General features: G+C 57.9%; 1 protein-coding gene across 1 annotated transcript in view; it reads left to right on the forward strand.

The window, feature by feature from the left end:
• The window catches only part of LOC140396635 (cytospin-A-like), a 36,089-nt gene extending 9,410 nt beyond the window's left edge, over positions 1-26,679 (forward strand). Inside the window, exons 2-5 of the mRNA XM_072485428.1 lie at positions 328-433; positions 23,057-23,173; positions 24,687-24,746; positions 25,814-26,679. Of these exons, the coding sequence (XP_072341529.1) occupies positions 328-433; positions 23,057-23,173; positions 24,687-24,746; positions 25,814-25,900 (370 nt within the window). The 3' untranslated portion in view covers positions 25,901-26,679. The remainder of the gene's footprint in view (positions 1-327; positions 434-23,056; positions 23,174-24,686; positions 24,747-25,813) is intronic.
• The last annotated feature ends 390 nt before the right edge of the window (positions 26,680-27,069 follow it).

Below are 27,069 nucleotides of genomic sequence, written 5' to 3' on the forward strand. Positions count from 1 at the left end.
CAGTGTGTTAGATACACTGTCCTTTCCCCCTCTGGGACAGTGTCACAGTGTGTTAGATACACTGTCCTCTCCCCCTCTGGGACAGTGTCACAGTGTGTTAGATACACTGTCCTTTCCCCCTCTGGGACAGTGTCACAGTGTGTTAGACACACTGTCCTTTCCCCCTCTGAGACCGGGTGTCACAGTGTGTTAGATACACTCTCCTTTCCCCTTCTTGCACCGGTATATGGAGGGATGAGGGATTGGTGGGAGAGGTGTCATGCATAGCCACTAACCTATTTGATGCGCTGAATGGTATTTCTGTTTCTCGATTTTATGTTTTCCCAGCTGTGAGAAGGTGAGGGAGACGCTATCGGACTTGGTGAAACGTTCTGGAGGGTCGAAGAGGAACACTCTGCTCAACTGGTGCAAGAGAAAGACAACCGGCTATCCGGTCAGCTTCCAACATCGCACTCATTCGCCCTCTCATACTGACTCTCCGACAGCCCGGCACTCCCTCAGCACTGACCCTCCGACTATGCGGCGCTCCCTCAGTACTGACCCTCTGACAGTGCGGCACTCCCTCAGTACTGACCCTCCGACAGTGCGGCACTCCCTCAGAACTGACTCTCCGACAGTGCGGCACTCCCTCAGTACTGACCCTCTGACAGTGCGGCACTCCCTCAGTACTGACCCTCTGACAGTGCGGCACTCCCTCAGTACTGACTCTCTGACAGTGCGGCACTCCCTCAGTACTGACCCTCCGACAGTGCGGCACTCCCTCAGAACTGACTCTCCGACAGTGCGGCACTCCCTCAGTACTGACCCTCTGACAGTGCGGCACTCCCTCAGAACTGACTCTCCGACAGTGCGGCACTCCCTCAGTACTGACTCTCTGACAGTGCGGCGCTCCCTCAGTACTGACCCTCTGACAGTGCGGCACTCCCTCAGTACTGACCCTCTGACAGTGCAGCACTCCCTCAGTACTGACCCTCTGACAGTGCGGCACTCCCTCAGTACTGACCCTCCGACAGTGCGGCGCTCCCTCAGTACTGACCCTATGACAGTGCGGGACTCCCTCAGTACTGACCCTCTGACAGTGCAGCACTCCCTCAGTCCTGACCCTCTGACAGTGCGGCGCTCCCTCAGTACTGACCCTCCGACAGTGCAGCACTCCCTCAGTACTGACCCTATGACAGTGCGGGACTCCCTCAGTACTGACCCTCCGACAGTGCTCAGTTCTCAGGTGGTGGGATTTTGTGTTTGGGGTATGAGTGTGTCAGCTTGTGGACATGTTTAGTCCCCGTGACTAGTTGACTGTAGAATCCATTAGGAAAGAAGGCAGATTGTTGTCATGTTGCCAAATTCGTATTTCTTCTTGGAACTGTCGCTCCAGCTCCCCGGAGCTCTTAGATCTGTTTCAAGATTGTGTCTCTCGATTTAGCAGTTGGCTCATTTGAAGCTGCCAGAGATGCTTGACGATTCAATCGTAAATTGAGTGAGTTCAGGAAGAAAAGAGCATTCTGACATTTCACACAGAGATTTCTCAATCGATTCTTGTCAGAGTTAACTGGGTGTTTCACTCCCGTATCCTTTCGGTTATTTAATTACTCCTGGCTTCCCGAGGGATTTTCTCAGTGTACGCAGCAGCCGATCTTGTCTTCCAGTCTTTTGTGAGACCTGCCCAGGCCGCCCAGCATTGATTTCCCATCCCTAATATCCCCTCAAGAAAGGGGTGGGGTGGAGGGGAAGGAGGCGCGGGGGGGTGGGGGGGTGGGTGTGTTGCTGAGCCACCATCCTGGACGGTGTCGAGTTTCTCGAGTGTTGTTGGGAGCCGCACTCATCCAGGCAAGTGGAGAGGGTCCCATCACACCCCTGACTTGTGTCCTTGTAGATGGTGGACAGGCTTTGGGGGGAGTCAGGAGGTGAGTTGCTCTCCGCAGGATTCCCAGACTCTGACCTGCTCTGGGAGCCACAGTGTTTATGTGGCGGGGTCCAGTTTCTGATCAATGGTCACCCCCAGGATGTTGATTGTGGGCGATTCAGCGATGGGAATGCCATTGAATAAGGGGCAGTGGTTAGATCCCCTCTTGTAGGAGATGGTCATTGCCGGGCACTTGTGTGGCGCGAATGTACCTTGTCACATGTCAGCCCAAGCCCCCCAGTGCCAATTAACCAGCAAACCCCCAGTGCCAATTACCCAGCAACCCCCACAGCACCAATTACCCAGCAACCGCCACAGCACCAATTACCCATCAACCCCCACAGAACCAATTAGCCAGCAATCCTCACTGTACCAATTACCCATCAACCCCCACAGTGCCAATTACCCAGCAAACCCCCAGTGCCAATTATCCATCAACCCCCACAGCACCAATTACCCAGCTACCCCCACAGCACCAATTACCCATCAACCCCCACAGAACCAATTAGCCAGCAATCCTCACTGTACCAATTACCCATCAACGCCCACAGTGCCAATTACCCATCAACCCCCACAGTGCCAATTACCCAGCAAACCCCCAGTGCCAATTATCCATCAACCCCCACAGCACCAATTACCCAGCTACCCCCACAGCACCAATTACCCATCAACCCCCACAGAACCAATTAGCCAGCAATCCTCACTGTACCAATTACCCATCAACCCCCACAGTGCCAAATACCCAGCAAACCCCCAGTGCCAATTATCCATCAACCCCCACAGCACCAATTACCCAGCTACCCCCACAGTACCAATTACCATCAACCCCCACAGCGCCAATTACCCAGCAACCCACACAGCACCAATTACCCAGCAACCCCCACAGCACCAATTACCCATCAACCCCCGCAGCACCAATTACCAGCAACCCCCACAGCACCAATTACCCAGCAACCCCCACAGCACCAATTACCCAGCAACCCCCACAGCACCAATTACCCAACATTCCCCACAGCACCAATTACCCAGAAACCCCCTGTGTCTTTACCTATACCCCCCCAGTGCCTATTACCCAGGACCCCGAGTGCCTATTACCCCCCCAGTGCCTATTACCCCCCCCCAGAGCCTATTACCCAGGCCCCCCAGTGCCTATTACCCAGGCCCCCCAGAGCCTATTACCCAAGCCCCCCAGTGCCTATTACCCACACCCCCCAGTGCCTATTACCCACACTTCCGAGTGCCTATTGCCCACACCCCCCAGTGCCTATTACCCAGGCCCCCCAGTGCCTATTACCCACACCCCCCAGTGCCTATTACCCACACCCCCCCAGTGCCTATTACCCAGGACCCCAGTGCCTATTACCCACACACCCCCAGTGCCTATTACCCACACACCCCAGTGCCTATTACCCACGTCCCCCAGTGCCTATTACCCACGTCCCCCAGTGCCTATTACCCACACACCCCCAGTGCCTATTACCCAGGTCCCCTAGTGCCTATTACCCACACCCCCCAGTGCCTATTAACCCCCCCAGTGCGTATTACCCACACACCCCCAGTGCCTATTGCCCACACCCCCCAGTGCCTATTACCCAGGCCCCCCAGTGCCTATTACCCACACCCCCCAGTGCCTATTACCCACACCCCCCCAGTGCCTATTACCCAGGACCCCAGTGCCTATTACCCACACCCCCCCAGTGCCTATTACCCACACACCCCAGTGCCTATTACCCACGTCCCCCAGTGCCTATTACCCACGTCCCCCAGTGCCTATTACCCACACACCCCCAGTGCCTATTACCCAGGTCCCCTAGTGCCTATTACCCACACCCCCCAGTGCCTATTAACCCCCCCAGTGCGTATTACCCACACACCCCCAGTGCCTATTACCCCCCCCCAGTGCCTATTACCCACACACCCCCGGTGCCTATTACCCACACCCCCCAGTGCCTATTACCCACACCCCCCAGTGCCTATTACCGCCCCCCCCAGGGCCTATTACCCAGGCCCCCCAGTGCCTATTACCCACACCCCCCAGTGCCTATTACCCACACACCCCCAGTGCCTATTACCCACACCCCCCAGTGCCTATTACCCAGACCCCCCAGTGCCTATTACCCACACCCCCCAGTGCCTATTACCCACACCCCCCAGTGCCTATTACCCACACCCCCCAGTGCCTATTACCCACACACCCCCAGTGCCTATTACCCAGGCCCCCCAGTGCCTATTACCCAGGCCCCCCAGTGCCTATTACCCACACCCCCCAGTGCCTATTACCCCCCCCCCAGTGCGTATTACCTACACACCCCCAGTGCCTATTACCCACACCCCCAGTGCCTATTACCCCCCCCAGTGCCTATTACCCACACCCCCCAGTGTCTATTACCCACAGCCCCCAGTGCCTATTACCCCCCCCCCCAGTGCCTATTACCCACACACCCCCAGTGCCTATTACCCACACCCCCCAGTGCCTATTACCCCCCCAGTGCCTATTACCCACACCCCCCCAGTGCCTATTACCCACACACTCCCAGTGCCTATTACCCACACCCCCCAGTGCCTATTACCCCCCCCCCCCCAGTGCCTATTACCCACACACCCCCAGTGCCTATTACCCACACCCCCCAGTGCCTATTACACCCCAGTGCCTATTACCCACACCCCCCAGTGCCTATTACCCACACCCCCCAGTGCCTATTACCCACACACCCCCAGTGCCTATTACCCACACACCCCAGTGCCTATTACCCAGACCCCCCAGTGCCTATTACCCACACCCCCTAGTGCCTATTACCCACACCACCCAGTGCCTATTACCCACACATTCCAGTGCCTATTACCCACACCCCCCAGTGCCTATTACCCCCCCCCCAGTGCCTATTACCCACACACCCCCAGTGCCTATTACCCACAACCCCCAGTGCCTATTACCCACACATTCCAGTGCCTATTACCCACACAACACAGTGCTTATTATCCACCCCCCACAGCGCCTATTACCCACACCCCCCAGTGCCTATTACCCACACCCCCCAGTGCCTATTACCCACACCACCCAGTGCTTATTACCCACACCCCCCAGTGCCTATTACCCACACACCCCAGTGCCTATTACCCACACATTCCAGTGCCTATTACCCACACACCCCAGTGCCTATTACCCAACCCCCCAGTGCCTATTACCCACACCCCCCAGTGCCTATTACCCACACCCCCCAGTGCCTATTACCCACACCCCCCAGTGCCTATTACCCACACCCCCCAGTGCCTATTACCCACACCCCCAGTGCCTATTACCCACACCCCCCAGTGCCTATTGCCCACACCACCCAGTGCCTATTACCCACACCCCCCAGTGCCTATTACCCACACCACCCAGTGCCCATTACCCACACCCCCCAGTGCCTATTACCCACACCCCCCAGTGCCTATTACCCACACCACCCAGTGCCTATTACCCACACACCCCAGTGCCTATTACCCACACACCCCAGTGCCTATTACCCACACACCCCAGTGCCTATTACCCACATATTCCAGTGCCTATTACCCACAACTCCAGTGCCTATTACCCAGGCCCCCCAGTGCCTATTACCCACACACCCCCAGTGCCTATTACCCACACACCGCAGCGCCTATTACCCACACCACCCAGAGCCTATTACCCACACCCCCAATGCCTATTGCCCAGACCCCCAGTGCCTATTACCACACACCCACAATGTCTATTACCCACACCCCCCAGTGCCTATTACCCACACCCCCCAGTGCCTATTACCCAGGTCCCCCAGTGCCTATTACCCACACACCCACAATGTCTATTACCCACACACCCCAGTGCCTATTACCCACACCCCCCAGTGCATATTACCCAGGCCCCCAAGTGCCTATTCCCCACACCACCCAGTGCCTATTACCCATGCCCCCCAGTGCCGATTACCCACACCCCCAGTGCCTATTACCCAGGCCCCCCAGTGCCTATTACCCACACCACCCCCCGTGCCTATTACCCACACCCCCCCAGTGCCTATTACCCAGGCCCACCAGTGACTATTACCCACACCCCCCAGGGGCAATTCCCACACATTCCAGTGCCTATTACCCACACCCCCCAGTGCCTATTTCCCAGGCCCCCCAGTGCCTATTACCCACACACCCCAGTGCCTATTACCCAGGCCCCCCAGTGCCTATTACCCACACCCCCCAGTGCCTATTGCCCAGACCCCCCAGTGCCTCTTACCCAGGTCCCCCAGTGCCTATTACCCACACACACCCAGTGCCTATAACCCAGGCCCCCCAGTGCCTATTACCCAAACCCCCCAGTGCCTATTACCCACACCCCCCAGTGCCTATTACCCACACACCCCCAGTGCCTATTAACCACACCCCCCAGTTCCTATTGCCCACCCCCCCAGTGCTATTACACACACACCCCAGTGCCTATTACCCAGGCCCCCCAGTGCCTATTACCCACACACCCCAGTGCCTGTTACCCACACCCCCCAGTGCCTATTACCCACACCCCCCAGTGCCTATTACCCACACCCCCCAATGCTGATTACCCAGGCCCCCCAGTGCCTATTAACCACACACCCCCAGTGCCTATTAACCACAACCCCCAGTGCCTATTACCCACACACCCCAGTCCCTATTACCCACACCCCCCAGTGCCTATTACCCACACACCCCAGTGCCTATTACCCCCCTCCCCAGTGCTTATTACCCACACATTCCAGTGCCGATTACCCACACCCCCCAGTGCCTATTACCAAGGCCCCACAGTGCCTATTACCCAGGCCACCCAGTGCCTATTACCCCCATACCGCAGTGCCTATTACCCACACCCCCCAGTGCCTATTACCCCCCCCCCCAGTGCCTATTACCCACACACCCCCAGTGCCTATTACCCACACCCCCCAGTGCCTATTACCCCCCCCCCAGGGCCTATTACCCAGGCCCCCCAGTGCCTATTACCCACACCCCCCAGTGCCTATTACCCACACCCCCCCAGTGCCTATTACCCACACACCCCAGTGCCTATTACCCAGACCCCCCAGTGCCTATTACCCACACCACCCAGAGCCTATTACCCACACATTCCAGTGCCTATTACCCACACCCCCAGTGCCTTTTAACCCCCCCCCCCCAGTGCCTATTAAACACACACCCCCAGTGCCTATTACCCACAACCCCCAGTGCCTATTACCCACACATTCCAGTGCCTATTACCCACACAACCCAGTGCCTATTATCCACCCCCCACAGCGCCTATAACCCACACCCCCCAGTGCCTATTACCCACACCCCCCAGTGCCTATTACCCACACCCCCCAGTGCCTATTGCCCACACCCCCCAGTCCCTATTACCCACACACCCCAGTGCCTATTACCCACACATTCCAGTGCCTATTACCCACACACACCAGTGCCTATTACCCAACCCCCCAGTGCCTATTACCCACACCCCCCAATGCCTATTACCCACACCCCCCAGTGCCTATTACCCACACCCCCCAGTGCCTATTACCCACACACCCCAGTGCCTATTACCCACCCCCCGCAGTGCCTATTACCCACACCACCTAGGGCCTATTACCCAGGCTCCGCAGTGCCTATTACCCACACCCCCCAGTGCCTATTACCCACACCCCCAGTGCCTATTACCCACACACCCCAGTGCCTATTACCCACCCCCCGCAGTGCCTATTACCCACATCACCTAGGGCCTATTACCCAGGCTCCGCAGTGCCTATTACCCACACCCCCCAGTGCCTATTGCCCACACCACCCAGTGCCTATTACCCACACCCCCCAGTGCCTATTACCCACACCACCCAGTGCCCATTACCCACACCCCCCAGTGCCTATTACCTACACCACCCAGTGCCCATTACCCACACCCCCCAGTGCCTATTACCCACACCACCAAGTGCCTATTACCAAGGCCCCACAGTGCCTATTACCCAGGCCACCCAGTGCCTATTACCCCCACACCGCAGTGCCTATTACCCACACCCCCCAGTGCCTATTACCCCATCCCCCCCCAGTGCCTATTACCCACACACCCCCAGTGCCTATTACCCACACCCCCCAGTGCCTATTACCCCCCCCCCCAGGGCCTATTACCCAGGCCCCCCAGTGCCTATTACCCACACCCCCCAGTGCCTATTACCCACACCCCCCCAGTGCCTATTACCCACACACCCCAGTGCCTATTACCCAGACCCCCCAGTGCCTATTACCCACACCACCCAGAGCCTATTACCCACACATTCCAGTGCCTATTACCCACACCCCCAGTGCCTTTTAACCCCCCCCCCAGTGCCTATTACACACACACCCCCAGTGCCTATTACCCACAACCCCCAGTGCCTATTACCCACACATTCCAGTGCCTATTACCCACACAACCCAGTGCCTATTATCCACCCCCCACAGCGCCTATAACCCACACCCCCCAGTGCCTATTACCCACACCCCCCAGTGCCTATTACCCACACCCCCCAGTGCCTATTGCCCACACCCCCCAGTCCCTATTACCCACACACCCCAGTGCCTATTACCCACACATTCCAGTGCCTATTACCCACACACCCCAGTGCCTATTACCCAACCCCCCAGTGCCTATTACCCACACCCCCCAATGCCTATTACCCACACCCCCCAGTGCCTATTACCCACACCCCCCAGTGCCTATTACCCACACACCCCAGTGCCTATTACCCACCCCCCGCAGTGCCTATTACCCACACCACCTAGGGCCTATTACCCAGGCTCCGCAGTGCCTATTACCCACACCCCCAGTGCCTATTACCCACACCCCCAGTGCCTATTACCCACACACCCCAGTGCCTATTACCCACCCCCCGCAGTGCCTATTACCCACATCACCTAGGGCCTATTACCCAGGCTCCGCAGTGCCTATTACCCACACCCCCCAGTGCCTATTGCCCACACCACCCAGTGCCTATTACCCACACCCCCCAGTGCCTATTACCCACACCACCCAGTGCCCATTACCCACACCCCCCAGTGCCTATTACCTACACCACCCAGTGCCCATTACCCACACCCCCCAGTGCCTATTACCCACACCACCCAGTGCCTATTACCCACACCACCCAGTGCCCATTACCCACACCCCCCAGTGCCTATTACCCACACCACCCAGTGCCCATTACCCACACACCCCAGTGCCTATTACCCACACCACCCAGTGCCCATTACCCACACCACCCAGTGCCTATTACCCAGGCCCCCCAGTGCCTATTACCCACACACCCCAGTGCCTGTTACCCACACCCCCCAGTGCCTATTAGCCACACACCCCAGCGCCTATTACCCAAACTCCAGTGCCTATTACCCACACCCCCCAGTGCCTATTACCCACACCCCCCAGTGCCTATTACCCACACACCCCCAGTGCCTATTACCCAGGCCCCCCAGGGCCTATTACCCACACCCCCCAGTGCCTATTACCCAGGCCCCCCAGTGCCTATTACCCACACACCCCAGTGCCTATTACCCAGGCACCCAGTGCCTATTACCCACACCCCCCAGTGCCTATTACCCACACCCCCCAGTGCCTATTATCCACACCCCCCAGTGCCTATTGCCCAGACCCCCCCAGTGCCTATTACCCAGGCCCCTCAGTGCCTATTACCCACACCCCCCAGTGCCTATTATCCACACCCCCCAGTGCCTATTACCCACACAACCCAGTGCTTATTACCCAGGCCCCCCAGTGCCTATTACCCACCCCCCCAGTGCCTAATACCCACACCACCCCAATGCCTATTACCCACACCCTCCAGTGCCTATTAGCCACACCCCCCAGTGCCTATTACCCATACTGCAGTGCCTATTACCCACACCCCCCAGTGCCTATTACCCACACCCCCCAGTGCCTATTACCCACACCCCCAGTGCCTATTACCCACACCCCCCAGTGCCTATTACCCAGGCCCCCCAGTGCCTATTACCCAGGCCCCCCAGTGCCTATTACCCACACCCCCCAGTGGCTATTACCCACACATTCTAGTGCATATTACCCACACCCCCCAGTGCCTATTACCCAGGCCCCCAAGTGCCTATTACCCACACACCCCAGTGCCTATTACCCAGGCCCCCCAGTGCCTATTACCCACACACCCCCAGTGCATATTACCCAGGCTCCCCTGTTCCTATTACCCACACCCTCCAGTGCCTATTACCCACACCCCCCAGTGCCTATTACCCACACACCCCAGTGCCTATTACCCCCCCCCCCCCCAGTGCCTATTACCCACACATTCCAGTGCCGATTACCCACACCCCCCAGTGCCTATTACCAAGGCCCCACAGTGCCTATTACCCAGGCCACCCAGTGCCTATTACCCACACACCGCAGTGCCTATTCCCCACACCCCCCAGTGCCTATTACCCACACCCCCAATGCCTATTACCCACACACCCACAATGTCTATTACCCACAACCCCCAATGCCTATTACCCACACCCCCCAGTGCCTATTACCCACACCCCCCAGTGCCTATTACCCAGGTCCCCCAGTGCCTATTACCCACACACCCACAATGTCTATTACCCACACCCCCCAGTGCCTATTACCCACACCCCCAATGCCTATTGCCCTGACCCCCCAGTGCCGATTACCCACAGCCCCCAGTGCCTATTACCCAGGCCCCCCAGTGCCTATTACCCACACACCCCCAGTGCCTATTACCCACACCCCCCAGTGCCTATTACCCGCACCCCCCAGTGCCGATTACCCACACCCCCCAGTGCCTATTACCCAGGCCCCCCAGTGCCTATTATCCACACCCCCCAGTGCCTAATACCCACACCCCCCAATGCCTATTACCCACACCCCCCAGTGCCTATTACCCACACCCCCAGTGCCTATTACCCACACCCCCAATGCCTATTGCCCAGACCCCCCAGTGCCGATTACCCACACCCCCCAGTGCCTATTTCCCAGGCCCCCTAGTGCCTATTACCCACACACCCCCAGTGCCTATTACCCACACCCCCCAGTGCCTATTACCCGCACCCCCCCAGTGCCGATTACCCACACCCCCCAGTGCCTATTACCCAGGCCCCCCAGTGCCTATTATCCACACCCCCCAGTGCCTAATACCCACACCCCCCAATGCCTATTACCCACATCCCCCAGTGCCTATTAGCCACATCCCCCAGTGCCTATTACCCATACTCCAGTGCCCATTACCCACACCCCCCAGTGCCTATTACGCACACCCCCCAGTGCCTATTACCCACACCCTCCAGTGCCTATCACACACACACCTCCAGTGCCTATTACCCAGGCCCCCCAGTGCCTATTACCCAGGCCCCCCAGTGCCTATTACCCACACCCCCCAGTGCCTATTACCCAGGCCCCCCAGTGCCTATTACCCACACACCCCAGTGCCTATTACCCAGGCTCCCCAGTGCCTATTAACCACACACCCAGTGCCTATTGCCCAGACCCCCAGTGCCTATTACCCAGGCCCACCAGTGCCTATTACCCACACCCCCTAGTGCCTATTACCCACAACCCCCAGTGCCTATTACCCACACCCCCCAGTGCCTATTATCCACACCCCCCAGTGCCTATTACCCAGGCCCCCCAGTGCCTATTACCCACACCCTCCAGTGCCTAATACCCACACCCCCAATGCCTATTACCCACACCCCCCAGTGCCTATTACCCACACACCCCAGTGCCTATTGCCCACACCCCCCAGTGACTATTACCCACACCCCCAATGCCTATTGCCCAGACCCCCCTGTGCCGATACCCACACCCCCCAGTGCCTATTACCCAGGCCCCCCAGTGCCTATTACCCACACACCCCCAGTGCCTATTACCGACACCCCCCAGTGCCTATTACCCGCACCCCCCAGTGCCGATTACCCACACCCCCCAGTGCCTATTAACCACACACCCCAGTGCCTATTACCCACACCCCCCAGTGCCTATTACCCACACACCCCAGTGCCTATTACCCACCCCCCGCAGTGCCTATTACCCACACCACCTAGTGCCTATTACCCAGGCTCCGCAGTGCCTATTACCCACACCCCCCAGTGCCTATTACCCACACCCCCAGTGCCTATTACCCACACACCCCAGTGCCTATTACCCACCCCCCGCAGTGCCTATTACCCACATCACCTAGGGCCTATTACCCAGGCTCCGCAGTGCCTATTACCCACACCCCCCAGTGCCTATTGCCAACACCACCCAGTGCCTATTACCCACACCCCCAGTGCCTATTACCCACACCACCCAGTGCCCATTACCCACACCCCCCAGTGCCTATTACCTACACCACCCAGTGCCCATTACCCACACCCCCCAGTGCCTATTACCCACACCACCCAGTGCCTATTACCCACACCACCCAGTGCCCATTACCCACACCCCCCAGTGCCTATTACCCACACCCCCCAGTGCCCATTACCCACACCACCCAGTGCCTATTACCCACACCACCCAGTGCCCATTACCCACACACCCCAGTGCCTATTACCCACACCACCCAGTGCCCATTACCCACACCACCCAGTGCCTATTACCCAGGCCCCCCAGTGCCTATTACCCACACACCCCAGTGCCTGTTACCCACACCCCCCAGTGCCTATTAGCCACACACCCCAGCGCCTATTACCCAAACTCCAGTGCCTATTACCCACACCCCCCAGTGCCTATTACCCACACCACCCAGTGCCCATTACCCACACACCCCAGTGCCTATTACCCACACCACCCAGTGCCCATTACCCACACCACCCAGTGCCTATTACCCAGGCCCCCCAGTGCCTATTACCCACACACCCCAGTGCCTGTTACCCACACCCCCCAGTGCCTATTAGCCACACACCCCAGCGCCTATTACCCAAACTCCAGTGCCTATTACCCACACCCCCCAGTGCCTATTACCCACACCCCCCAGTGCCTATTACCCACACACCCCCAGTGCCTATTACCCAGGCCCCCCAGGGCCTATTACCCACACCCCCCAGTGCCTATTACCCAGGCCCCCCAGTGCCTATTACCCAGGCACCCAGTGCCTATTACCCACACCCCCCAGTGCCTATTACCCAGGCACCCAGTGCCTATTACCCACACCCCCCAGGGCCTATTACCCACACCCCCCAGTGCCTATTACCCACACACCCCAGTGCCTATTACCCAGGCACCCAGTGCCTATTACCCACACCCCCCAGTGCCTATTACCCACACCCCCCAGTGCCTATTATCCACACCCCCCAGTGCCTATTGCCCAGACCCCCCCAGTGCCTATTACCCAGGCCCCTCAGTGCCTATTACCCACACCCCCCAGTGCCTATTATCCACACCCCCCAGTGCCTATTACCCACACAACCCAGTGCTTATTACCCAGGCCCCCCAGTGCCTATTACCCACCCCCCCAGTGCCTAATACCCACACCACCCCAATGCCTATTACCCACACCCTCCAGTGCCTATTAGCCACACCCCCCAGTGCCTATTACCCACACCCCCCAGTGCCTATTACCCACACCCCCAGTGCCTATTACCCACACCCCCCAGTGCCTATTACCCATACTCCAGTGCCTATTACCCACACCCCCCAGTGCCTATTACCCACACCCCCCAGTGCCTATTACCCACACCCCCAGTGCCTATTACCCACACCCCCCAGTGCCTATTACCCAGGCCCCCCAGTGCCTATTACCCAGGCCCCCCAGTGCCTATTACCCACACCCCCCAGTGGCTATTACCCACACATTCTAGTGCATATTACCCACACCCCCCAGTGCCTATTACCCAGGCCCCCAAGTGCCTATTACCCACACACCCCAGTGCCTATTACCCAGGCCCCCCAGTGCCTATTACCCACACACCCCCAGTGCCTATTACCCAGGCTCCCCTGTTCCTATTACCCACACCCTCCAGTGCCTATTACCCACACCCCCCAGTGCCTATTACCCACACACCCCAGTGCCTATTACCCCCCCCCCCCCAGTGCCTATTACCCACACATTCCAGTGCCGATTACCCACACCCCCCAGTGCCTATTACCAAGGCCCCACAGTGCCTATTACCCAGGCCACCCAGTGCCTATTACCCACACACCGCAGTGCCTATTCCCCACACCCCCCAGTGCCTATTACCCACACCCCCAATGCCTATTGCCCAGACCCCAGTGCCTATTACCCACACACCCACAATGTCTATTACCCACAACCCCCAATGCCTATTACCCACACCCCCCAGTGCCTATTACCCACACCCCCCAGTGCCTATTACCCAGGTCCCCCAGTGCCTATTACCCACACACCCACAATGTCTATTACCCACACCCCCCAGTGCCTATTACCCACACCCCCAATGCCTATTGCCCTGACCCCCCAGTGCCGATTACCCACAGCCCCCAGTGCCTATTACCCAGGCCCCCCAGTGCCTATTACCCACACACCCCCAGTGCCTATTACCCACACCCCCCAGTGCCTATTACCCGCACCCCCCAGTGCCGATTACCCACACCCCCCAGTGCCTATTACCCAGGCCCCCCAGTGCCTATTATCCACACCCCCCAGTGCCTAATACCCACACCCCCCAATGCCTATTACCCACACCCCCCAGTGCCTATTACCCACACCCCCAGTGCCTATTACCCACACCCCCAATGCCTATTGCCCAGACCCCCCAGTGCCGATTACCCACACCCCCCAGTGCCTATTTCCCAGGCCCCCCAGTGCCTATTACCCACACACCCCCAGTGCCTATTACCCACACCCCCCAGTGCCTATTACCCGCACCCCCCCAGTGCCGATTACCCACACCCCCCAGTGCCTATTACCCACACCCCCCAGTGCATATTACCCACACCCCCAATGCCTATTACCCACACCGCCCAGTGCATATTACCCACACCCCCAATGCCTATTGCCCAGACCCCCCAGTGCCGATTACCCACACCCCCCAGTGCCTATTATCCAGGCCCCCCAGTGCCTATTACCCACACCCCCCAGTGCCTATTACCCACACCCCCCAGTGCCTATTACCCACACCCCCAGTGCCTATTAACCAGGCCCCCCAGTGCCGATTACCCAGGCCCCCCAGTGCCTATTACCCACACCCCCCAGTGCCTATTACCCAGGCCCCCCAGTGCCTATTACCCACACCCCCAGTGCCTATTAACCAGGCCCCCCAGTGCCGATTACCCAGGCTCCCCAGTGCCTATTACCCACACCCCCCAGTGCCTTTTGGCCAGACCCCCAGTGCCTATTACCCAGGCCCCCCAGTGCCTATTACCCACACCTCCTAGTGCCTATTACCCACACCCCCTAGTGCCTATTACCCACACACCCCAGTGCCTATTATCCACACCCCCCAGTGCCTATTACCCAGGCCCCCCAGTGCCTATTACCCACACCCTCCAGTGCCTAATACCCACACCCCCCAATGCCTATTACCCACACCCCCCAGTGCCTATTACCCACACACCCCAGTGCCTATTAGTCACACCCCCCAGTGTCTATTACCCATACTCCAGTGCCTATTATCCACACCCCCCAGTGCCTATTACCCACACCCCCCAGTGCCTATTACCCACACCCCCCAGTGCCTATTACCCAGGCCCGCCAGTGCCTATTACCCAGGCCCCCCAGTGCCTATTACCCACACCCCCCAGTGCTTATTACCCAGGCCTCCCAGTGCCTATTACCCACACACCCCGGTGCCTATTACCCAGGCCCCCCAGTGCCTATTACCCACACCCCCCAGTGCCTATTGCCTAGACCCCCCCGTGCCTATTACCCAGGCCCCCCAGTGCCTATTACCCACACCCCCCAGTGCCTATTACCCACACCCCCCAGTGCCTTTTACCCACACCCCCCAGTGCCTATTACCCACACCCCCAGTGCCTATTACCCAGCTCCCCCAGTGCCTATTACCCACACCCCCCAGTGCCTATTACCCACATGCCCCAGTGCCTAATATCCAGACCCCCGAGTGCCTATTACCCACACCCCATAGTGCCTATTGCCCACACCACCCAGTGCCCATTACCCACACACCCCAGTGCCAATTACCCACACCCCCCCAGTGCCTATTACCCACATATTCCAGTGCCTATTACCCACACCCCCCAGTGCCTATTACCCACACCCCCCAGTGCCTATTACCCACACCCCCCAGTGCCTATTACCCACACACCCACAGTGCCTATTACCCAGGCCCCCCAGTGCCTATTACCCAGGCCCCCCAGTGCCTATTACCCACACCCCCCAGTGCCTATTACCCCCCCCCCAGTGCCTATTACCCACACCCCCCAGTTCCTATTGCCCAGACCCCCCACTGCCTATTACCCAGGCCCCCCAGTGCCTATTACCCACACCCCCCAGTGCCTATTGCCCAGACCCCCCAGTGCCTATTACCCAGGCCCCCCAGTGCCTATTACCCACACCCCCCAGTGCCTATTACCCACACCCCCCAGTGCCTATTACCCACACCCACCAATGCCTATTACCCAGGCCCCCCAGTGCCTATTACCCACACCCCCCAGTGCCTATTACCCAGGCCCCCCAGTGCCCATTACCCACACATTCCAGTGCCTATTACCCACACACCCCAGTGCCTATTGCCCAGACCCCCCAGTGCCTATTACCCACACACCCCAGTGCCTATTACACAGGCCCCCAGTGCCTATTACCCACACCCCCCAGTGCCTATTACCCACACACCCACAGTGCCTATTACACAGGCCCCCAGTGGCTATTACCCACACCCCCCAGAGCCTATTACCCACACCTCCCAGTGCCTATTACCCACACCCCCCAGTGCCTATTCCCACACACCCCAGTGCCTATTACCCCCCCCCCCCCAGTGCCTATTACCCACACATTCCAGTGCCGATTACCCACACCCCCCGGTGCCTATTACCAAGGCCCCACAGTGCCTATTACCCAGGCCACCCAGTGCCTATTACCCACACACCCACAGTGCCTATTGCCCAGACCCCCAGTGCCTATTACCCAGGCCCCCCAGTGCCTATTACCCACACCCCCCAGTGCCTATTACCCACACCCCCAATGCCTATTACCCACACCCCCCAGTGCCTATTACCCACACCCCCCAGTGCCTATTACCCACACCCCCCAGTGCCTATTACCCACACCCCCAATGCCTAGTGCCCAGACCCCAGTGCCTATTACCCACACACCCACAATGCCTATTACCCACAACCCCCAGTGCCTATTACCCACACCCCCCAGTGCCTATTACCCAGGTCCCCCAGTGCCTATTACCCACACACCCACAATGTCTATTACCCACACCCCCCAGTGCCTATTACCCACACCCCCAATGCCTATTGCCCAGACCCCCCAGTGCCTATTACCCAGGCCCCCCAGTGCCGATTACCCACACCCCCCAGTGCCTATTACCCAGGCCCCCCAGTGCCTATTACCCACACACTCCCAGTGCCTATTACCCACACCCCCCCAGTGCCTATTACCCACACCCCCCAGTGCCTATTACCCGCACCCCCCCAGTGCCGATTACCCACACCCCCCAATGCCTATTACCACACCCCCCAGTGCCTATTACCCACACCCCCCAGTGCCTATTACCCATACTCCAGTGCCTATTACCCACACCCCCCAGTGCCTATTACCCACACCCCCCAGTGCCTATTACCCAGGCCCCCCAGTGCCTATTACCCACACCCTCCAGTGCCTAATACCCACACCCCCCAATGCCTATTACCCACACCCCCCAGTGCCTATTACCCACACCCCCCAGTGCCTATTACCCATACTCCAGTGCCTATTACCCACACCCCCCAGTGCCTATTACCCACACCCCCCAGTGCCTATTACCCAGGCCCCCCAGTGCCTATTACCCACACCCTCCAGTGCCTAATACCCACACCCCCCAATGCCTATTACCCACACCCCCCAGTGCCTATTACCCACACACCCCAGTGCCTATTAGTCACACCCCCCAGTGTCTATTACCCATACTCCAGTGCCTATTATCCACACCCCCCAGTGCCTATTACCCACACCCCCCAGTGCCTATTACCCACACCCCCCAGTGCCTATTACCCAGGCCCGCCAGTGCCTATTACCCAGGCCCCCCAGTGCCTATTACCCACACCCCCCAGTGCTTATTACCCAGGCCTCCCAGTGCCTATTACCCACACACCCCGGTGCCTATTACCCAGGCCCCCCAGTGCCTATTACCCACACCCCCCAGTGCCTATTGCCTAGACCCCCCCGTGCCTATTACCCAGGCCCCCCAGTGCCTATTACCCACACCCCCCAGTGCCTATTACCCACACCCCCCAGTGCCTTTTACCCACACCCCCCAGTGCCTATTACCCACACCCCCAGTGCCTATTACCCAGCTCCCCCAGTGCCTATTACCCACACCCCCCAGTGCCTATTACCCACATGCCCCAGTGCCTAATATCCAGACCCCCGAGTGCCTATTACCCACACCCCATAGTGCCTATTGCCCACACCACCCAGTGCCCATTACCCACACACCCCAGTGCCAATTACCCACACACCCCCAGTGCCTATTACCCACATATTCCAGTGCCTATTACCCACACCCCCCAGTGCCTATTACCCACACCCCCCAGTGCCTATTACCCACACCCCCCAGTGCCTATTACCCACACACCCACAGTGCCTATTACCCAGGCCCCCCAGTGCCTATTACCCAGGCCCCCCAGTGCCTATTACCCACACCCCCCAGTGCCTATTACCCCCCCCCCCAGTGCCTATTACCCACACCCCCCAGTTCCTATTGCCCAGACCCCCCACTGCCTATTACCCAGGCCCCCCAGTGCCTATTACCCACACCCCCCAGTGCCTATTGCCCAGACCCCCCAGTGCCTATTACCCAGGCCCCCCAGTGCCTATTACCCACACCCCCCAGTGCCTATTACCCACACCCCCCAGTGCCTATTACCCACACCCACCAATGCCTATTACCCAGGCCCCCCAGTGCCTATTACCCACACCCCCCAGTGCCTATTACCCAGGCCCCCCAGTGCCCATTACCCACACATTCCAGTGCCTATTACCCACACACCCCAGTGCCTATTGCCCAGACCCCCCAGTGCCTATTACCCACACACCCCAGTGCCTATTACACAGGCCCCCAGTGCCTATTACCCACACCCCCCAGTGCCTATTACCCACACACCCACAGTGCCTATTACACAGGCCCCCAGTGGCTATTACCCACACCCCCCAGAGCCTATTACCCACACCTCCCAGTGCCTATTACCCACACCCCCCAGTGCCTATTACCACACACCCCAGTGCCTATTACCCCCCCCCCCAGTGCCTATTACCCACACATTCCAGTGCCGATTACCCACACCCCCCAGTGCCTATTACCAAGGCCCCACAGTGCCTATTACCCAGGCCACCCAGTGCCTATTACCCACACACCCACAGTGCCTATTGCCCAGACCCCCAGTGCCTATTACCCAAGCCCCCCAGTGCCTATTACCCACACCCCCCAGTGCCTATTACCCACACCCCCAATGCCTATTACCCACACCCCCCAGTGCCTATTACCCACACCCCCCAGTGCCTATTACCCACACCCCCCAGTGCCTATTACCCACACCCCCAATGCCTAGTGCCCAGACCCCAGTGCCTATTACCCACACACCCACAATGCCTATTACCCACAACCCCCAATGCCTATTACCCACACCCCCCAGTGCCTATTACCCAGGTCCCCCAGTGCCTATTACCCACACACCCACAATGTCTATTACCCACACCCCCCAGTGCCTATTACCCACACCCCCAATGCCTATTGCCCAGACCCCCCAGTGCCTATTACCCAGGCCCCCCAGTGCCGATTACCCACACCCCCCAGTGCCTATTACCCAGGCCCCCCAGTGCCTATTACCCACACACTCCCAGTGCCTATTACCCACACCCCCCCAGTGCCTATTACCCACACCCCCCAGTGCCTATTACCCGCACCCCCCAGTGCCGATTACCCACACCCCCCAGTGCCTATTACCCAGGCCGCCCAGTGCCTATTATCCACACCCCCCAGTGACTAATACCCACACCCCCCAATGCCTATTACCACACCCCCCAGTGCCTATTACCCACACCCCCCAGTGCCTATTACCCATACTCCAGTGCCTATTACCCACACCCCCCAGTGCCTATTACCCACACCCCCCAGTGCCTATTACCCACACCCCCCAGTGCCTATTACCCACACACCCCCAGTGCCTATTACCCAGGCCCCCCAGTGCCTATTACCCAGGCCCCCCAGTGCCTATTACCCACACCCCCCAGTGCCTATTACCCAGGCCCCCCAGTGCCTATTACCCACACATCCCAGTGCCTATTACGCAGGCTCCCCAGTGCCTATTACCCACACCCCCCAGTGCCTATTGCCCAGACCCCCAGTGCCTATTACCCAGGCCCCCCAGTGCCTATTACCCACACCCCCTAGTGCCTATTACCCACACCCCCCAGTGCCTATTACCCACACCCCCAGTGCCTATTATCCACACCCCCCAGTGCCTATTACCCAGGCCCCCCAGTGCCTATTACCCACACCCTCCAGTGCCTAATACCCACACCCCCCAATTCCTATTACCCACACCCCCCAGTGCCTATTACCCACACACCCCAATGCCTATTAGCCACACCCCACAGTGTCTATTACCCATACGCCAGTGCATATTACGTACACCCCCCAGTGCCTATTACCCACACCTCCCAGTGCCTATTACCCACACCCCCCAGTGCCTATTACCCACACACCCCAGTGCCTATTACCCAGGCCCGCCATTGCCTATTACCCAGGCCCCCAGTGCCTATTACCCACACACCACAGTGCCTATTACCCACGCCCCCCAGTGCCTATTACCCACACCCCCCAGTGCCTATTACCCACACCCCCCTGTGCCTATTACCCACACCCCCAGTGCCTATTACCCACACCCCCCAGTGCCTATTACCCACACCCCCCAGTGTCTATTACCCACACGCCCCAGTGCCTATTACCCACACCCCCCAGTGCCTATTACCCACACCCCACAGTGCCGATTGCCCACACCACCCAGTGCCCATTACCCACACCCCCCAGTGCCTATTACCCACACCCCCCAGTGCCTATTACCCACATATTCCAGTGCCTATTACCCACACCCCCCAGTGCCTATTACCCAGCTCCCCCAGTGCCTATTACCTACACCCCCAGTGCCTATTACCCAGGCCCCCAGTGCCTATTACCTAGGCCCATCAGTGCCTATTACCCACACCCCCCAGTGCCTATTACCCACACCCCCCAGTGCCTATTACCCACACACCCCCAGTGCCTATTACCCAGGCCCCCCAGTGCCTATTACCCAGGCCCCCAGTGCCTATTACCCACACCCCCAGTGCCTATTACCCAGGCCCCCCAGTGCCTATTACCCACACACCCCAGTGCCTATTACCCAGGCCCCCCAGTGCCTATTACCCACACCCCCCAGTGCCTATTGCCCAGACCCCGCAGTGCCTATTACCCAGGCCCACCAGTGCCTATTACCCACACCCCCCAGTGCCTATTACCCACACCCCCCAGTGCCTATTACCCACACCCCCCAGTGCCTATTACCCACACCCCCCAGTGCCTATTACCCAGGCCCCCCAGTGCGAATTACCCACACCCCCCAGTGCCTATTACCCACACCCCCCAGTGCCTATTACCCACACCCCAGTGCCTATTATCCACACCCCCCAGTGCAGATTACTCAGGCCCCCCTGTGCCTATTACCCACACACCCCAGTGCCTATTAACCACACCCCCAGTGCCTAATACCCATACCCCCCAGTGCCTTTAACCCACACCCCCCAGTGCCTACTATCCACAGACCCCAGTGCCTATTAACCCCTCACAGTGCCTTTTACCAACACATTCCAGTGCCTATTACAAACAGCCCCCAGTGCCTATTACCCACAGCCCCCAGTGCCTATTACCCACAGCCCCCAGTGCCTATTACCCACACCTCCCAGTGCCTATTACCCACATCCTCCAGTGCCTATTACCCACACACCCCAGTGCCGATTACCCAGGCCCCCCAGTGCCTATTACCCACACCCCCCAGTGCCTATTACCCACACACCCCAGTGCCTATTACCCACACCCCCACTGCCGATTACCCACACCCCCACTGCCGATTACCCACACCCCCCAGTGCCTATTACCCCCCCCCAATGCCTATTACCCAGTCCCCCAAGTGCCTATTACACACACCCCCCTGTGCCTATGACCCAGACCCCCCAGTGCCTATTACCCACACCACCCAGTGCCTATTACCCTCACCCCCCAGTGCCTATTACCCACACCCCCCAGTGCCGATTACCCATGCCCCCCAGTGCCCATTACCCACACCCCCCTGTGCCTATTATCCACACCCCCCAATGCCTATTACCCACACACCCCCAGTGCCTATTACCCACACCCCCCAGTGCCTATTACCCACACCCCCCAGTGCCTATTACCCACACCCCCACTGCCGATTACCCACACCCCCAGTGCCGATTACCCACACCCCCAGTGCCTATTACCCACACCCACCAGTGCCTATTACCCACACCCCCCAGTGCCTATTACCCACACCCCCCAGTGCCTATTACCCACACCCCCCAGTGCCTATTACCCACACCCCCCAGTGCCTATTGCCCACACCTCCCTGTCCCTATTACCCACACCCCCCAGTGCCGATTACCCATGCCCCCCAGTGCCCATTACCCACACCCCCCTGTGCCTATTATCCACACCCCCCAATGCCTATTGCCCACACCACCCAGTGCCTATTACCCACACCCCCCAGTGCCTATTGCCCACACCCCCCAGTGCCGATTACCCACACCCCCCAGTGCCGATTACCCAGGCCCCCCAGTGCCTATTACCCAGGCCCCCCAGTGCCTATTACCCAGGCCCCCCAGTGCCTATTACCCATGCCCTCCAGTGCCTATTACCCAGACCCCCCAGTGCCTATTACCCACACCCCCCAGTGCCTATTACCCAGACCCCTGCTCCCCACCCTCCCCAGTGGTTTTTGCCCAGGCCCTGCGTAAACTCCGCAACTGACTCATCCTCTAATTGTCTTTCCAGAACATTGAGATCACCAACTTCAGCAGCAGTTGGAGTGACGGCCTGGCCTTCTGTGCCCTGCTCCACACCTACCTCCCGGATCAAATCCCTTACCAGGAGCTCCACGCAAGGCGCAAGGTGAGAACTCACAGCTAACAGCAGCTGAGCATTCTCTTCCTGTATCAAGAAAACCCGTTCTCATGCTGCGTTATCCAATGTTACGCACACAGTGTGGTGTGATAGGTCGACACAAGGAGGATAGTCCCAGGCTGCAATCTCGGCCAGGGCTCAGTTGGCTAATCTCACACACACAGTTTGTTACTTACAGGCCCACAGGATAGTCCCAGGACGAAATCTCGGCCCAGGCTGGGTTAGCAAATCTTGCACAGAGTGCGGTACCAACAGGCACACACAATCAGGATAGTCCCAGGCTGCAGTCTCGGCCTAATGTTGAATTAGCCAATCTTGCACACACAGTGCAGCACTGGCCGGCTGACATAATCAGGATAGTCCCAGGCAGTGGCGTATTGGTATTGCTACTGGACTAGTAACCAGGGACCCAGGGTAATGATCTGGGGACCCAAGTTCGAATCCCACCAGGGCAGTTGTTGGAATTTAAATTCAACTTAAAAATCTGGAATTAAAAGTCTAATGATGCCCATGAAACTATTGTTGATTGTCATAAAAACTCATCTGGTTCTTTAATGTCCTTTAGGAAGGAAATCTGCCATCCTTACCCGGTCTGGCCTACATGTGACTCCAGACCCACAGCAATGTGGTTGACTCTTAAATGCCCTCAGGGATTGGCAGTAAATGCTGGGCACAGCCAACGACGCCCACATTCCATGAGCGAATAAAATCAAAAGGCTGCAACCTGACCAAATGCTGAGTTAGCCAACCTCACACAAACATTGCTGTACCAACAGGCCCACACAAGCAGGATAGCCCCAGGCTGCAATCTTGGCCTAGTGTTGAGCTGGCCAACCTCACATGCACAGTTTGGTACTGACAGTCACACAAGAGAGTCCCAGGCTGTAATCCTGGTGTACCAGTGGGTCCACACAGTCAGGATAGTCCCAGGCTGCAATCATGTCAGAGTGCCACGTTAACCATTCTCACACACACAGTGCGGTACTGACAGACCCACACAAACCGGATACTCCCAGGCTGCAATCTCGGCCTAGTGCTGACTTAGCCAATCTCACACACAGTACAGTATTGACAGGCCTACAGGATAGTCCGAGGCTGCAATTTCGGCCTAGTTCTGAGTTAGCCTTTCTCACACACAGTGCGGTACTGGTCGGCCCACACAATCAGTATACGCCCAGGCTGCAATCTCGGCCTAGTGCTGGGTTAGCCAATCTGACACACACAGTGCGGTACTGCACACAGGCAGGGGTGGGAGGTCTCTTACCTACAAGCCCAGTTGGCTGGTCTCGCGCCTGGTTTGTGTACAGGAGGCCTCACCGGTCCGTGACAGAACCAGCAATATATTTTGTCTCTCTCTCTCTGAAGAACCCTATCTGGTTTGAATTCAGTCCCGCACCCAGCAGGTGGCAGCGAGAAAATGTTCCACTCCCGCCGTTAGACGAGGAGCTCACATCCTGTCCCAACTGACATTCGCTTGTTTTTACACAACCACATTTCGCAGGAAAGAAATCTAAGGCTGGCTTTCAACGTGCTGCGGAGCGTGGGAATTAAAACTACCATGGTGAGTATCCAGGCAGAAAATCACTCTCACACTCACCCAGCACAGGTACTGCACGGGGTTAGATACAGAGTAAAGCTCCGTCAACACTGTCCCCATCAAACACTCCCAGGACAGGTACAGCACGGGGTTAGATACAGAGTAAAGCTCCCTATACACTGTCCCCATCAAACTCTCCCAGGACAGGTACAGCACGGAGTTAGATACAGAGTAAAGCTCCCTCTACACTGTCCCCATCAATCACTCCCAGGACAGGTACAGCACGGGGTTAGATACAGAGTAAAGCTCCCTCTATACTGTCCTCATCAAACACTCCCAGGACAGGTACAGCACGGGTTAGATACAGAGTAAAGCTCCCTCTACACTGTCCCCATCAAACACTCCCAGGACAGGTACAGCACGGGGTTAGATACAGAGTAAATCTCCCTCTACACTGTCTCCATCAAACACTCCCAGGACAGGTACAGCACGGGGTTAGATACAGAGTAAAGCTCCCTCTACACTGTCCCCATCAAATATTCCCAGGACAGGTACAGCACGGGGTTAGATACAGAGTAAAGCTCCCTCTATACTGTCCTCATCAAACACTCCCAGGACAGGTACAGCACGGGGTTAGATACAGAGTAAAGCTCCCTCGACACTGTCCCATCAAACACTCCCAGGACAGGTACAACACGGGGTTAGATACAGAGTAAAGCTCCCTCTACACTGTCCCATCAAACACTCCCAGGACAGGTACAGCACGGGGTTAGATACAGAGTAAAGCTCCCTCTACACTGTCCTGAACAAACGGACTGAGGGAGTGCGAGAGTTCAAGGTGCAGGGGGTGGAGGGTTGGACTCTGCTGGAGATTGAGCCGGGGGTGCGGGAGGGGGTTAAATTTTTGAATACTAATCCCCTCTGTATTTCTGTCTCTTTCTCTCCATCGGTATTTCTCTCCCTTGCTCTCTCTCTCTCTCTCTCTGTCTCTCTCTCTGTTTCCCTCTTTCTATTTCTCTCTGTCGCTCTCTCTTTCTCTGTTCCCTCCCCTCTTTCTCTTTCTCTCTCTCTCTCTCTCTGGAATTTTGCAGGATCTGGAAGCTTTGATGAGAGGGGATTGTCACTGGCAGGATGTGCTGTTCCTGGTGGAGTCCGTTTACAATCACTTCGAAACCTGACCCCTCGGGCGATTCCCAGCGAAGATCCCACTCCCCCACCATCCCCGACACCAGAAGCAAACCAGGCTCGGGAGAGGAGGGAGGGGTTACTGATCATAGCGGGACCTTTCCTGAACTCTGTCTGCACACAGTGATCATCGTGTCCTCCCTCAGGCAGCAGTGTCGAGGTCCATCTCTCTCTCTAGAGAGAGAGAGAGAGAGAGGGAGTGAGAGGGAGAGATACGGAGGACAGCTACGTAGACCAAGGCTCCCACCGACATTCCCAGGATGCTTCAGCCCCCGAGTCAGATCTCCCCACACCGCGTGGCATCCCTGGAACAGTTGCCCTCACCCCAGGGTTCCTGATCCTGTATCCCGTAATGATGATCAAACGATCCCCACCCCCCCCCCCCCCCCCGCCCCCCAGCCTGGAATTCCAAAACACAGCTGAAGCTCAGGATGAAATAGATTCGCTTGGATCAACGACGCCTTCACAGTCTTCGCTTCTAACCTGCAACAACTGGGACCCCAGCGCACCACCGATATCCTTGCCAAGCCGTCGCTCTTCCACCCTGGCGTACGTGACACGATAAGACCTTTCATGGAAGGCCCCGGGCATGACATCACGCGGACGGAACGTTTGGCACGCGATCCAATCTCGGTTCCACTTTTGACTCTGAGCGGAACACACATGCATGCGCGCACAGCTCTGCTTCTCTGTCCACCAGCTCTCTGACGATGTATAAACGGGCTTGTTGCCCAACATCAATAAATACGCCCACAACATGCTCAGTAAATAATTCACCAGTGATTGGTGACGTTACATCATTGAACAAAGGAAAAATGTGGCAGCGATATTGCGGGCAGAAAGATTCGACACAGAGCTGAAAAATAACCACAAGGTCAGCTCCTTATTGTGTTGAGAGAAGGATAAATATTGCCCCTTGGCCTTGAGAAGCAACTACCCCCCTCTGATCCCGCACAATGCCGGCCTGCAGCTCTGTGAGCGTAAGTGTCCTCAATCAATCTGGGAGGGCAGGTGGGAGGCTGGTAATGCTTCCCCTGCATTACTTCACATTCGACAGTGCGGCACTCCCTCAGTACTGACCCTCTGACAGTGCGGCACTCCCTCAGTAGTGGCCCTCTGACAGTGCGGCGCTCCCTCAGTACTGACCCTCTGACAGTGCGGC

This window comes from Scyliorhinus torazame, chromosome 19 (assembly GCF_047496885.1).
Source record: "Scyliorhinus torazame isolate Kashiwa2021f chromosome 19, sScyTor2.1, whole genome shotgun sequence".
NCBI classification, from domain to species: domain Eukaryota; kingdom Metazoa; phylum Chordata; class Chondrichthyes; order Carcharhiniformes; family Scyliorhinidae; genus Scyliorhinus; species Scyliorhinus torazame.